General features: G+C 35.0%; 1 protein-coding gene across 6 annotated transcripts; it reads left to right on the top strand.

Moving 5' to 3' along the window:
• The first annotated feature begins 1,629 nt into the window (after positions 1 to 1,629).
• Positions 1,630 to 14,601, top strand: LOC106648950 (CCR4-NOT transcription complex subunit 1). 6 transcript variants are annotated; one of them, XM_023458585.1, is made up of 18 exons: positions 1,630 to 2,583; positions 2,957 to 3,310; positions 3,777 to 3,989; positions 4,074 to 4,511; positions 4,684 to 4,974; positions 5,057 to 5,523; positions 5,603 to 6,076; positions 6,236 to 6,371; positions 6,446 to 8,626; positions 8,696 to 9,214; positions 9,345 to 9,608; positions 9,762 to 10,318; positions 10,408 to 10,534; positions 10,611 to 10,982; positions 11,059 to 11,416; positions 11,490 to 11,842; positions 11,964 to 12,412; positions 13,767 to 14,601. In XM_023458585.1, the coding sequence occupies exons 2-18, from the start codon at positions 3,209 to 3,211 to the stop codon at positions 13,843 to 13,845; spliced, it is 7,380 nt and encodes a 2,459-aa protein (XP_023314353.1). In that variant the 5' UTR covers positions 1,630 to 2,583; positions 2,957 to 3,208; the 3' UTR covers positions 13,846 to 14,601. The 6 variants fall into 6 exon arrangements, 5 of the variants coding, with proteins under 5 accessions (XP_023314353.1, XP_023314354.1, XP_014221644.1 ...); XM_023458586.1 differs by having other exon boundaries at positions 2,669 to 3,310; XM_014366158.2 differs by having other exon boundaries at positions 1,630 to 2,587.
• Positions 14,602 to 14,631: the final 30 nt, after the last annotated feature.

The following is a 14,631-nucleotide window of genomic DNA, read 5'->3' as shown; positions in this document are numbered from 1 at the left end:
TACATCAATCGATACTTAAGAATCGAATCGATGCAGTAGTATCGAATAATAATTCTGTGAGCTTTAGGCTCACACTATAAGTCTCAAAAGAATCTAAGCCTAATTCCAACTAATTTTTTTTAGTGCAAAGCAGCGATAACATTTCAAGAAATAAAAAAATTGAATTATTTTATTTTTTATGAAGAAATTTTTTCATGAAAAGACAACATTTTAATCCAATAAATATTAACTAAATTATAGTAGTGATCAATGATCTTTTGAGATTTAACTGGTTTTTAAGACGATCAAAAAGTCAATATATGCGGTCAACTTCCAAGCGCATTCAAAATATCGGGTTGATTTCATATTTATTCACTGAAAGTATCGCTAAAATATTTGAAGCATTATCAACCATGCCACATGATAAATTTTTCTTTGAAATTTTTAAAAATATTTTAAATTTATATTCCATATGTTGATAAAGCCATTCACATTTTTAAAATAATCAAAAAATTTTTAAATAAATAAAATAATCAAATAAATTTATCACGCAATATTTAGAGAGCTTTTAATAATAGTTATAAATAAAACGAACATAAAGTTATTGATGGATTATAAAATTAAATATTACTGCATTGTGAAGGTGATCTAAGAAAATTTGAGTCGCATAATTGATTTACGCTTGTTCACTCTGGCACTCCGTCTCGAATCCTACAGAAATACTCGCGTTCGTAGAGAGTATACTTAGGCACAAAATTATTTTTTCATTTTCAATGAAATAAAAAATGAATGAAATTCATTCAGGTACTTAAAATAAAAACAATAGATTAAAACACATTACAATTGGAGACTTTGCTACCCATTTTTTTCAGTGAACAATTCAAATAAATGAATAAAACAAATGCAGTTCTTGCAAATGATATCATTAATCTAAATTTATATATTCATATTTTATAAACATTAAATGGGGAAGACTTTCTAGAATGAGGTAAGAAATTGAATTGCATAACACGTTTGTTTTTTAACCAAATTTTCTCTAAGAGTTCATATTCATGCCCAAAATTATCTATTATTTTTATTTCTCACAGAAATGTACTACAAGAAAACTATTTCTTCCAATCAAAGTCCTCATTAAAGAATTTGAAATGCATCCATCAAGTTAGAATTGTTGAGTTTTTAATTATTTTCCAAACATTTTTTGTAATCAAAAGTAAATAAATATTTTTTTAAACGTTAAGTAACGAAGTAAAATTATAAAGATTCTAAGGATTAAAATATTCAACGCGTAATATAATAGAAGATAATGAAGCCTGGGTAAAAATAAAAATTTGTAAAAATTTGTCAAACTTCATTAGAATTTAATGTAATACACATTCTTGAAATTGGATAGCTATATTAAATTTGAAGTTAATATTTCAAGCTGTCAGAAAAAAAGTACAAGATGATGGAACGTGTCTTGATTTCGGAGTCGTTTTGCGCAGAGGCCCAGGCCAGCCACGAGCGAGTCGCGACGAAAACGACCTCTGCAAAAGCGGCAGCTCGCTCGTTCGCGATATTGTAAACAGACCCGAAGAACATGAGCAATTGGCTCATCGTCGAGCGCTCTTGACTGTTTCGCGTGCCTACAACGAGGCTGTTTGCGCTGACTATCGTATGTAGTAGCTGGAGAACTGAACAAGAGCGAAGCGGAGCGCTTGTACGCGGCAGCGCTGGCCAAGTTATCCGAGTTTTGTTCGGTTGCCTGTATACAAAGTGTCGAGACAAAGAGTTTGCGTAAATAATAGGAAAAATCTATCCACTGCGGAGAGTCGCGAGCAGAGTCCGAGAAGGAGCCAGCCCCGCGCGGATCATCGTCCATCATCCCGGGGTAGCTCGTCGAGTGCGCAAATCGCAACAGTAGTCGCAGTTCGTACTCATTTTTCACGATCGTCGACGACTGCGCGTGCCCCCTCCTCCCTCCCCCAACCCTGGAAAATATATATGTATAATCATCGTTCGCAACAAAACCAACATTCGAAGAACGAAAGAGAGAGAGAGAGATATATATATAGAGAGCGGACCAGAGAAACAGCCACGCATTAACACTTTTATATATATATGTGTGTGTGTGTTCATATATGTGATTATATATATTATATATAAAAGCTAAAGCTAATACAAAAGCCACCGTCGCCGCTGCATAGCCGCTTTGGCCCGACGAGTAGGCCGAAGAAGGCAGCAGGCAACACACGGAAACGCACGTTAAAAGAGAGGACGCATCTTTTGCTCTCTTTCTCTAACGTGTTCACGACAGCCGAAACTCGAATTGGAGAATAGTGAGAGCCATTCTCGCACTTTCACCGTTCCGCGAGCAATCCGAGTGCGCGCGTGTGTGTGGTGTTGGAGTGCGAAACTACTCGAACCTATATACATTATACATATTTACGTGGTATCCAGCTCGTGAGAGAACAGCCGAAGAGAGCTCGTCTACGCGACAGCATCGGCCGAGTCTCGACGAGTCTTCACTGAGACAACGATACTGTCACTGAGATTGACCATTTTCCTACGAACTTGCAAGGACCTTTTCCTAAGGACGAAGCATTGGGAACATTAATTACGCTCGTGGTGTGTGTGTATACTAATTATTAGTGGATCGGCGCCCGCGCCACCAGCCCTATCTCTATTTTTCTTTTCACCCATCTATACCTAGCGTTTGTTCTCTCTTCCTTTCTCAATACGCGCCATCATCGCCGCCGCCGCCGCCGCCGCCGCTGCTGCCGCCTTGTATTTGTGTGTGCGTGCGTGTGTGTTCCACACCGTCATCCCGAAAATCGCCGTCGTCCCAACGCCGCACCGCACGGCATTGACCCACGGCCTGGGATCCCGATGTTGGCCGTTGCGATTGATGCCCCGTCCTCATCGCTGTCGTCAACGTCCTTATCGTCACTGGCATCGTCGACATCTCTCGTGTCATCGTCGCGACGATCTCGCAACATAGTCATCACTCGCTGCAGAGAATCTAACCAACGTGACAGCCGATACGCCAAAGCTGGCCAGAGAGCAGTCGAGAACCATCGACAGGAAGTAGCAAATCAGCACAAACATTGTGGCACCAAAAGCACCACGACTGCAGCTGCTGCTCGCTCGTGCCCTACCAACGGACGGTGCCAAACAATAATTTTAGAATCCCGCCAGCAGTTCAGAAAGCTTCAAACCTTCTTGAAGCTTTCGCCGTTGCGTTCATGGAATTATGAATTTGGACTCGTTGTCTTTTACGTTAGCTCAAATTTCTCATCTTGTTTCCGGACTTACTAAGAAAAACTATTGTGATAGCTGCGAGGAGATAGCGCTTGTGAGTCTTGCTCTTATCAAATTTTAATATTATGATTTTCTTTCTTTATTCCAACAAAGTATAATAATCACTTTTTCTACAGCCATGTTGAATAAATTCCTAAAATGACTGTATAGAACTTCTGATATTACTATTACATTAGTAAAAACAATTAAATTATATTCATTTTGATGAATCATTCTAAATCAATTACTGTGAATAGCCACAGCACTAGTTTTTATATGAATGATGTTAGTACATCTTTCTGACATTTTCCTAATATTGAAAAAATTATTATATTTGAAAAAATGAATTTGTTTTAATTTATAAAAAGAGCCTGAAACTAAAAAATGTTTCAAAAAAATTAATGCAATTTACAAAATGTCAAAAAATAAATAATCTTCTGTAATCAACTAAAACATGATGCAATGATTCAATAAAATAGTACAATTTAATTATATGGTAATGATTTTGTATTTGTTTCTAGTTGGTGCGGTGGAAAGGTCTGGAGGTAGATAGACATTTGCTGCGCTGTTTGTTTCTAATTATTGACTTTTCCACTGGAGAACCTCCTGAACCTAGCTCAAAACATTATTATCAAGTACAACTACTGAAGCAAGAGTGCAAAACTCTGTTAGGCAAACCATCTTTTGTATCCAATCTTTGCTTTGCCATTGATTTCACATTTCCTCTGCCCAATGTATGTAAAATTTGGTTTTTATTATTTTAAAAATATGTAACCTTATGATTTTATTAAATAATCTCTGAAAATTTTTTGTTATAGACTACTGTGCCAATTCAAAAATTTTTTCAGTACATTCGTAAAGTACTAGGATTATCATTATTGCAGGATACTGTGTTTGCATTAGCTTTGAAACATTCCAAAACTACTGAAATAGCCACTCGTGCTATTGATCATTTAAAGCATCAATTACCGGAACTGATAAGAAATTACATAAACGCTGAAAGTAGTAAAAAACACATTAGCGAAGAAGGTCTGCACGATACTTCTCCTGAAATCTTGCATCTTATCCTTAGTTTTGTGTTCGAGGAGTCAACTACGGTTGAACTCTCCTCGGAAATTAAAGAAAAATTTTTGAAAAATCTGAAACGTGACTTCCCACGTGAGCTGGTACCTGTGGTCTTGGCACCACTACTGTACCCAGGTGACGGGGAGGACACTCAAAAAATTATTGAAGTAAACATGGCAGGAAATCAAATGGTAAGTTTTATTTTGTTTTGGAATTTCTCTAAAAAATAATTGTAGTTATCAAAGATTATTCCATAATGTATATTAAAAATATGAACTAAATTTATTTATGCTATTGATAATTTCAATCATTTAACAGATCTCAAGATAACTTTCTTACTTGTAAAATTAATTTTTGTGACAGGATAATGCAAACTTGGTAGAGATGATAATGGAGCTGGGCTACAGTTTTACCAGCAATGTTGACGAATGTCGCAACAATCTCGTTAGTCTCGGTGCACGAGATATGTCAGCTCGTTCTGTAGCCAAAATTTTGTCTCACATGGCACGTACTTGCAGTGGCCTAGATGACGCGGCTGGATTACATAGTTTTTGGGATGGCTCAGCTCAATCTCAAGAAAATAAAGATAAACAAGCCACTGATCCGCCTATCACATGGAATGTTGATGTATTCATTCAAGCTATTAAAGAAATGGTAAATATATCATTTTATCTTAATAACGTTTCTTCAAAGTACCATAATGACAAATTTTCATTTTTTAATATTATAATTCTAGTGTCCAAAACTAGCATGGAATGAAGTGATAGCAAAATTAGATCATCCAGAATTCTGTATCAAAGATCGCCAAGGACTCAATCTATTAATCAGTGGTCTTAAATTAGGCATGAAAATCCAAGGTTACCCACTAGATGTTTTTCCAGTGGAATTATTTTATAGACACTGGGATAATTTTAAAGGTCAATTTACTCTAATCCAGCAAATATTAAAAAATCCAGATGTGTTTAGTTTTGCCGATTATGCTTACCATCCAGTTCAAATTGAACAACTGAAATTAACAGAAAACGAAAGTAAAGAGCACCTCACATGGAGATCTTTGAATGTTGTCGAAGTACTATTATTTTTGGGAGACCGCCTGAGTTCAAGTAATTTGGTACAAGATATTTTCAAATGGCCTATGTCCAATTGTCCAGATGTACTTGCAATGGCATTAATTCAATCAAATCAACCCATTACTGCTTTGAGGTAAAACAATCATTTTTTAGATTAATTAAATTATGTCATTTGCATCAAACTTATCACTGGAATATATTTTATCATTTAGACAAGAACTTTTGGCGAACTTGATACCGACTTTTCTTAATAATCATCCAAATAGTAGTGTAATTTTTCATTTTGCTTGGTGCACAAACAATTTAAAAATCAAAGGAATTTTTATGCAAGCAATGGCTGAATGGTATTTACGTAGCGATAACGATCAGGCTCGTTTGCTACGTATCTTGGATATTGCCCAAGATCTCAAAGCTCTGCAAACTTTTTTAAGCATTCAATCTTTTCCCTTCGTTATTGATCTCGCATGTTTAGCATCACGGCGGGAGTGCCTCAAACTTGAAAAATGGCTATCTGATAAAATTAGAGACCACGGAGAGGCATTTGTTACTGCCTGCATAAAATATTTACAAAGAAGGTGTCCTCAATTAATGGGTCCCACGAAAGAAGATCCCAATGTATCAAGAATCAATCAATTACCTCAAGAGACGCTTAGCACTATGCTAAATTGTCTACAAAATTGCATTGGGTGAGTTGAACTACTTGAATTGAAAACGAAAATTGAAAGTATTTTCAAACATTTTGTTATAGTATCTATTGAAGTAGTTATTTATATTAATATGAGAGTGAAATATAAACTAATCTAAAATGGATGTTAGTTACTGAATATAACTGTTGATATTTACAGAACTGTATCACAAGAGTGTGCTGATGCTATAGTACAGATGGTACAAAATTTCAATATAACTTATAATAAAGGATCTATTATTCGAATGCCTCCTCCTGCTATGAGGCACAGAAATGTAGATGCATTATCGGGACAGGTATTTAAATATTTATTGACAAGAAGACTGGTCTTTTCTTTTCAATTTTACTGATTGTAATTTTATTTTTGCAGTTGTTCACAAATAAATCGGCTGATAATGTTACATCACTGAATTCTAGTTTAGCATCCATGAATATAACTTCAAACTTGGGTCCACCAACCAATACTGGATTTAATCTTCAAGGGGGTTTAGGTCCCTTGGTGTCTCCAGGTTCTCCTTCAAGACTGATGGGAGTTGGTCCATCTGCCTCGCCTTTTCCCATGGTGCCAATTTCATCACAATTACACACTGGGCCTGTAGGTACGCAAGGCTCCGCTGTTTTGCCAGGAAACATTCCTGTGGGTACCATGAATCGCATTCCTCAACCTGCGGTGGCTACTGATAAGTCTCGAATGGCACAGCAAGAATATTCAGCTGATTTGAATCAACCCATGCCAAAAGAAATAGAAGATGAAGCAAATGGATACTTTCAAAGGATTTATAATCACCCACCTCATCCAACCTTATCTATTGATGAAGTACTTGACATGCTTAAAAAGTTTCAAGATTCGAACATCAAAAGAGAAAGAGATGTTTACACGTGCATGCTACGAAATCTTTTTGAGGAATATAAATTTTTTCCTCAGTATCCCGAAAAAGAGTTGCACATAACAGCTCAACTTTTTGGAGGCATAATCGAACGAAGCCTTGTCAACAGTTATGTTAGTTTAGGAATGGCATTGAGATTTGTCCTAGACTCCCTTCGTAAAAAAGAAGATACAAAGATGTATTACTTTGGTTTAGCTGCGCTAGATCGTTTCAAATCTAAATTAAAGGAGTATTCAACGTATTGTATTCACGTGCGCAATATCCCGCACTTTGTTGAATTTCCTGACCATTTGATCGAATATGTAGAATATGGACTTCAATCTCAAGAACCACCAACGCGTCCACAAGGTCCAATAGTACCAAAGTCAAGTAATGTTCTTGGTTCCGGTACAGTAACCACACCATTCAAAACCATTACCACAACTACTGTCACAACCACCACGACTCAAACTAAACCATCAACCACACCTACGAGTGCTTTGGGCACGGGTCGACCTAGTATAGCAAACGCCACAAACATTGATACTTTGCTTGTAGCCACAGATAAAGAAGAGAAAATAACCAGTCCACCTGAATCACTGCAAGATAAAACCGCCTTTATATTCAACAATTTAAGCCAGTTAAATCTGCAACAAAAATGTGACGAGATTAGAGAAATTGTAACGGAAGAGTATTGGCCATGGATGGCCCAGTATCTGGTTATGAAGAGAGCCAGTATTGAGCTAAATTTCCACGCTTTGTATTCGAACTTTTTGGATTGTTTAAAGATACCGGAAGTTAACAAAATGGTCACACGAGAGACCTTTAGAAACATCAAAGTTCTTTTACGAAGTGACAAAGGCATAGCCAATTTCTCTGACCGTTCTTTATTAAAGAATCTTGGTCACTGGTTGGGCATGCTTACATTAGGTCGTAACAAGCCGATTTTAACAGTTGATATTGATCTTAAAAGCTTACTTATTGAAGCTTACTGCAAAGGTCAGCAAGAATTATTGTATGTTGTGCCTTTTGTGGCCAAAGTTTTGGAAAGTTGTGCTAAAAGTCGTGTCTTTCGTCCTCCTAACCCGTGGACCATGGCAATAATGAATGTTCTTGCGGAACTTCATCAAGAGCAAGATCTTAAGTTAAATCTTAAATTTGAGATTGAAGTTTTGTGTAAAAATTTGAATATCGATGTGGCAGAACTAAAACCGGCAATATTTTTGAAAGATCCTGAAAGAGCTCGCAATATTGAGTATCAACTATCGCAGCCTCCTAAAAAGAATGAGAATATCAATAATGCTAATAATCAACAGCAAACCAATGAAGCCAACAATCAATCTGCTACGATAATTCACCAGCAGCAGCAACTTCAACAACAACAACAGCAGCAGCAACAACAACAACAACAACAACAACAACAACAACAACAACAACAACAGCAACAGCAACAACAACAGCAACAACAACAGCAGCAACACCAACAGCAGCAGCAACAACACCAACAACAGCAGCAGCAGCAACAACAGCAACAGGTGCAGCAAGTACCCTCTGTTGCCAATACCACACCTTCACTTCCAAGTGTACCAATTGAACCACGATTCAGTTTAAATGATATAAACACGTCAAATATTGGAAATATCCAATCGCAAATAACAATTAACAGCAGTTTACAAATATTCCAAGTAAGAATAATTGAACTTTATGAATATTTTACAAAAATATTATAATTCTTTGCATTTTTTGTGTCACAGACTCACCCTCACCTGAAACAGTTTGTTCGTCAAGCTGTTGAACGTGCCATTCAAGAATGGATACATCCAGTTGTCGACCGCTCTATCAAAATTGCCATAACAACAACAGAGCAAACTGTAAGAAAAGATTTTGCAATGGACGGTGATGAATCAAAAATGCGTACCGCTGCCAAAAGCATGGTTCGCAATCTTACTGCTGGAATGGCTATGATAACATGTCGAGATCAGATCCTTGGATCAATTAGTACCAATTTGAAAAGTGCATTTAATATGATTGGGTTGACACAACAACAAAAGGAATTAGCAGATCAAGCAGCCAACGTAGTTGCTACTGATAATATGGAATTAGCTTGTGCTTTTATCCAAAAGACGGCCATCGAAAAAGCTATACCTGAAATGGATAAAAGGTTGATGCCGGAATATGATGCAAGAAAAGTCGCCAAGAGCGAGGGAAGAAGATTTACTAATCCAATATCCAATTTCCAAAATGATCGCCTACCAGAACCCTTAAAATTAAAGGTAAGCTATTGTATTTAATTAATATTGTACCAATGCTTTGAATCGTGATAAAATGAGTATGAAAATATAAAATATGTAAATCTCATGTGTAAATTATCTTAAATTTTTAATGACCAATGATTACTTTTAGTCAACTGGTGTTACTCCTCAACAAATGGCAGTTTATGAAGAGTTTGCTCGCAATATACCTGGCTTCTTACCAATGACTTCAGATCGTGAACGTGATATATCACTTTATATACCAAAAAGTATTGTTGAAATAACACCGGTTCAACCTGTACAACCATTTGCAGCTTCTACTGTACCAACTATGCCAGTTCTAAATGCACAAGTTTACCCATCAACTGTTAGTAATGATGAAGTTGGTGCTATGTTAGAAAAACTTGCAAGTGAAGTAAGTATATTTTTGATCATTATCAAATTTGAGGGAAAGTTGACATAATTATTTAAGTAATGATTGAGCATTTTCTCACTTGTAACCTCGAAACAAAATTTGAATTTTAGAATTAGAAACAGTTGAATAATAAAACTTTGATTTTCTTTGCAGGTGGAAGTGATGATTACGACTTTGAACTCTACTTCTCCACAACAAAATACTTCATTACATGGTTTGTTAGAAGCGATCATTGTAACACGTAGATCTCGTGATGCTACCGCAGCAATGACGATGTTGAAAAAAGCCGTTGATAATCTTATTGATGGACCACCTTTAACAAATAATTTAATGGATTCTGAAACTGTTATGCGTTACCGCGATCTTCACCTGCGAGTATTAAAGTGCCTTCAAGATCCTCGCGCTTATGGGTTGCAATGGACCAACAAAAACGTAACTCGTTGCCTCACGGAAAGTCGAGAAGATTTCAGGTATAATTTTGAGGCCGTAGATTTACTCATCCGATCCCATTTGATCATATTGGGTCAGTATGATGTGGCTCTGGCACAAGCGGTCGAAGCAGGGAATGCGCTTGCTACTGCCTTTGCTATTCAACTTATTCAGTTGTATTTAATCGATGAGAGACAAACTATCCATGTTACCGAATCCGATTTATTCCATACCATTGAGGTACTCGCTCGAATGGCCCTTCACAGGTCTGCACCAGAAGGGTAAGTTGAAAAAAAGAATGATTACTGTAATATATATTATTTTAATATTAAAAAGTTGCTCAAATTGTATTAAATTCTGTACCTTTTAGAATTCCGCTATTCAGATTAAATTCATTAATCGAATCATTGCGTATTAATCACGACCCAGCTGTTCTAACCGATAGAGCACCAGCTGGTCCCACTGCTCACATACACTCTGGCATATTACAAGTTCGCGTAAGTACTCTATTTTCCGTATGTAAAAAATTTCGGTTAAATCATTGTTTTATTTACAAGCTTTTTCCTTTAAAAGCAGGCACGTGAGTACGAAGATCCACCTGGATTGATGGAAAAAACTGAATATCTTTTGCGAGAGTGGGTGAATATGTTCCATAATCCGCAGTATGCACGCGATCCAACTAAAGCTTTCGGAGTCTTTGTGCATCAGATGAATATTCATGGAATTCTGAAGACTGATGATCTCATAACACGTTTCTTCAAACTTAGTACCCAGATGTGCGTCGACCACTGTTATCGTGCTCTAAGCGAAACTAGTTCTGCCCCATCAATTGTTCGAGCGAAATGTTTCCACACTCTCGATGCATTTGTTAGGCTTGTTGCTCTATTAGTTAAACATTCAGGGGATTCTACAAATACTCACACGAAGATAAATTTACTCAACAAAGTAACATTCTTTTCAAATTGATTTCTAGTATTTTTACGATTTGAACGTTCTTACAAAATAATTATAATTTTTACAGGTTCTTGGCATCGTAGCAGGTGTTCTTTTACAAGATCATGAACTGCGCAGTACTGATTTTCAGCAGTGCCCGTATCACCGTATTTTTATAATGTTGTTTCTGGAGCTTTGTGCTCCTGAACCAGTTCTTGAAGCTGTTAACTATCAAGTTCTTACAGCTTTTTGCCACACTTTCCATATTCTCAGACCTGCCAAAGCGCCAGGTTTCTGTTATGCTTGGCTTGAACTAGTATCCCATCGTGTTTTTATCGGACGTATGCTCGCCATTACACCACAACAACGTTGCTGGGGTATATACGCTCAACTTTTGATTGATCTCTTTAAGTATCTTGCTCCTTATCTCCGTAATGCTGAATTGGGTAAGTTTATAAAATTTTTCAAGTTTTATTCAGTTGTATGGTACCAAAAATTAATTATTATTTGTTTATGCAGCCAAACCAGTCACACTTTTGTACAAAGGTACTCTACGTGTATTGCTTGTTTTGCTACACGACTTTCCAGAGTTTTTGTGTGACTATCATTATGGATTTTGCGATGTTATCCCACCTAATTGCATTCAAATGCGTAATCTTATATTGAGTGCGTTTCCACGTAATATGCGCTTACCTGATCCATTCACACCAAATCTGAAAGTGGATATGCTTCAGGAGATCACTCATGCTCCTAGGGTACTTACCAATTTTGCTTCGATGATTCAGCCTATCACATTTAAAAAAGAACTTGATGTGTACTTGAAAACGCGTGCTCCAGTTACTTTCCTAGGAGATCTTCGCACTAATCTTCAGGTAAGTTTTCATTCATATGTTTATTTTTCAAAGTCGATCTGTAGACAATTACGTTATAAAAGTTCGAAAAATATATTTGAAAAATAAAATTCATTTTTTAAAAATTGTGATTCATTCGCAGCAAGGGCAGGGGCTAGGCATGCGTTACAACATTCAGCTAATGAATGCATTGGTCATCTATGTAGGCACTCAGGCAATTAATTTCATCCGAAGCAAAGGACATGCACCAAGTATGTCGACAATCGCGCATTCATCACATATGGATATTTTCCAGAATTTAGCAGTCGATTTAGATACAGAGGGTCGTTACTTGTTCCTCAATGCAATCGCTAATCAGTTGCGTTATCCTAATAGCCATACGCACTATTTTAGTTGTACTCTTTTGTACTTGTTTGCTGAAGCTAATACTGAGGCAATACAAGAACAGATAACACGAGTACTGCTTGAGAGACTGATTGTTAATCGACCCCATCCATGGGGCTTGCTAATCACATTTATTGAACTTATTAAAAACCCAAACTACAAGTTTTGGCAACACGAGTTCGTTCATTGCGCGCAAGAAATTGAAAAGTAAGTTGGCTATATAATATTTATCATTTATTGATTTAATTAATTATTTTAATCGTTTGATGTGGCGCTGGTACTATAGTTTGAATGTTTTGAACAGTATAAAGTAGCTTCCGGCACGGATAAATGTACTCTTTCACAAAGTAGAACGTTTTTTTTCTTTTTCAATTGTTGACTTTTTTCACAACAATTTTTTTTCTTTAATTCATAAAACTTTGCTTAATATTATTAATTCTTTTTGATTCATAACTTTGAAACTTATTTGGATCTTGTTCAATCATTTTTAGTAACGCATACATAAAGAACAGTTTCAAGGTTATTTTATTCTGATAATCTATCATAATGCAACGTGATAAAATATGTTTGAGAGTACTCTACCTCTTTAATCGATCTATTATATGCTTACTTTTTCTTAATAATATTTAAGTTGGTTAAATGATTTTTTACTGTTCATTTATGCATATGAAATCTTTTGCATTCCTTCATATTTTATCTTTTAAGCTATAATAGATTGTCAATAGTTAATTGTATTTTACATGTATCATATGCGTTTAAAATTACCGTTTTTATTGAAGCTTTTTATCAAGATTTTATGATATAAAATTTAGATTATTGTCAATTGGGTTTAAGAATAATAATTTCATAACAGAATCAACTTTTAAAAGCTTTATTAAAAATGGTGATTTAATATATATTTTATATTATTTTATTATTTAAAGTATTTAAATTGACTTCATTCTAAGTTGTTGTCGTTGTTGATTTTTATTTTAAGATTCTTTGAGTCGATCAGTGAAAGGATTAGTATTCACTAAGGGATTTTCTGAACAATAATAAATGCTTCTTATTACTTCCTACAACGTTTTGGAATCCGAGCTATGTCCGTTCAACGGATATTATTACACGTAATAGTCTTTCGTACAATTTATTTTATATTTAAAGAAGAATAAACATTTAATATAACCTTACAAGAGATATCATATCTATTGTAATTAAATTTTTAAGAATCAATGATGAATAAAAATATTATTCTCCATAGTAAAGATGAATTTGCATGTTAGTTGACTAGAATGTTTATTAATTCTTGATTTGAGTCAATAAATTCAAAATGAAAAGTATAAAAGGTTGAAAATACTTAATAACTGTTTGAACTGAAACTATTCTTAATCTATACTTCGGTTTGTCTCAAGTTTTTTCATATGCTTTCTTTTGTATTCTTATCTCTGCAATAGAGAAACTTGTGATCCTCTTTCTATGTATGATATGAAAGTATTCAATCTTTTGATTTTGAAATGCTCATATACAAAATATAAATCTATACTCAAGTGATTTTATTAATTAAACTTTATTCAATTTTCAGATTATTTGAATCAGTAGCTCGTTCTTGTATGGTCCAGAAGCAGGTCCAACCAACACCAGAACCAGAAATCCCAGAGTGATAAAACGTTTTCTTCTTTGTCGATTTTCTTGTACAGTAAATACGTTATATAAGCGTGTAAAAAGTTGTTAATCTAGATGTACGATACTTTAGACTTGAAATTTTTTTTGAATTTAAGTATAAATATATACATAATATACATACATTATTTGTAAAATTTAGTTATAAATAAGTAGTAAATAATGCAATATGTTAATATTTTAATATAAAACTGAGCAGATTTTCGTTGCATGAGTGAGACAAAAAGTATGTATGAGAATAAAGCAACGAATCTCTACAAATCTCTTAAAATTGTGTCTTTCTGAATGATATACTCGTCGTCGGGTTTGTTTAGCATTGTATTTTATACCTTATAGGATATTATATTAAGATCAGAAAAATACTTCGAATTAATTAATTGTTGTGTGAAATAACAGCATCTCGTGGAATGCGATTCGATGACGATTATGCTAGTTAATTTTTAAGTTTAAATATATAAATTTAAATGAAATGTGCGATGATAAAATAATCGAATTAAATCTCAAAACATACAATAATACTTGAGAAAGAAATAATTATCTCGTAAATACGTCTAAAGCGAAAGTGGGCTGCTCGTAGACGTATAATTTCAAGATAAAATGGTACTCCAATGTAATATTGTACAAAAAAACGTGTTTTTTATAAGTTTACGCTTGTAACGCGACAAGGAAAAAAAGGAAACGTTATGTAAAAATTTCATTTACGAATGATATTTATTAAATAAGTCAAAAAATTTCTATATATATTGTTTTTTTTTTCACTTACACCA

Source organism: Trichogramma pretiosum, unplaced genomic scaffold, assembly GCF_000599845.2.
Source record: "Trichogramma pretiosum strain Unisexual culture from Peru unplaced genomic scaffold, Tpre_2.0 scaffold33, whole genome shotgun sequence".
Taxonomy (NCBI): Eukaryota; Metazoa; Arthropoda; class Insecta; order Hymenoptera; family Trichogrammatidae; genus Trichogramma; species Trichogramma pretiosum.
This window is presented reverse-complemented; position numbering and strand designations above follow the sequence as displayed.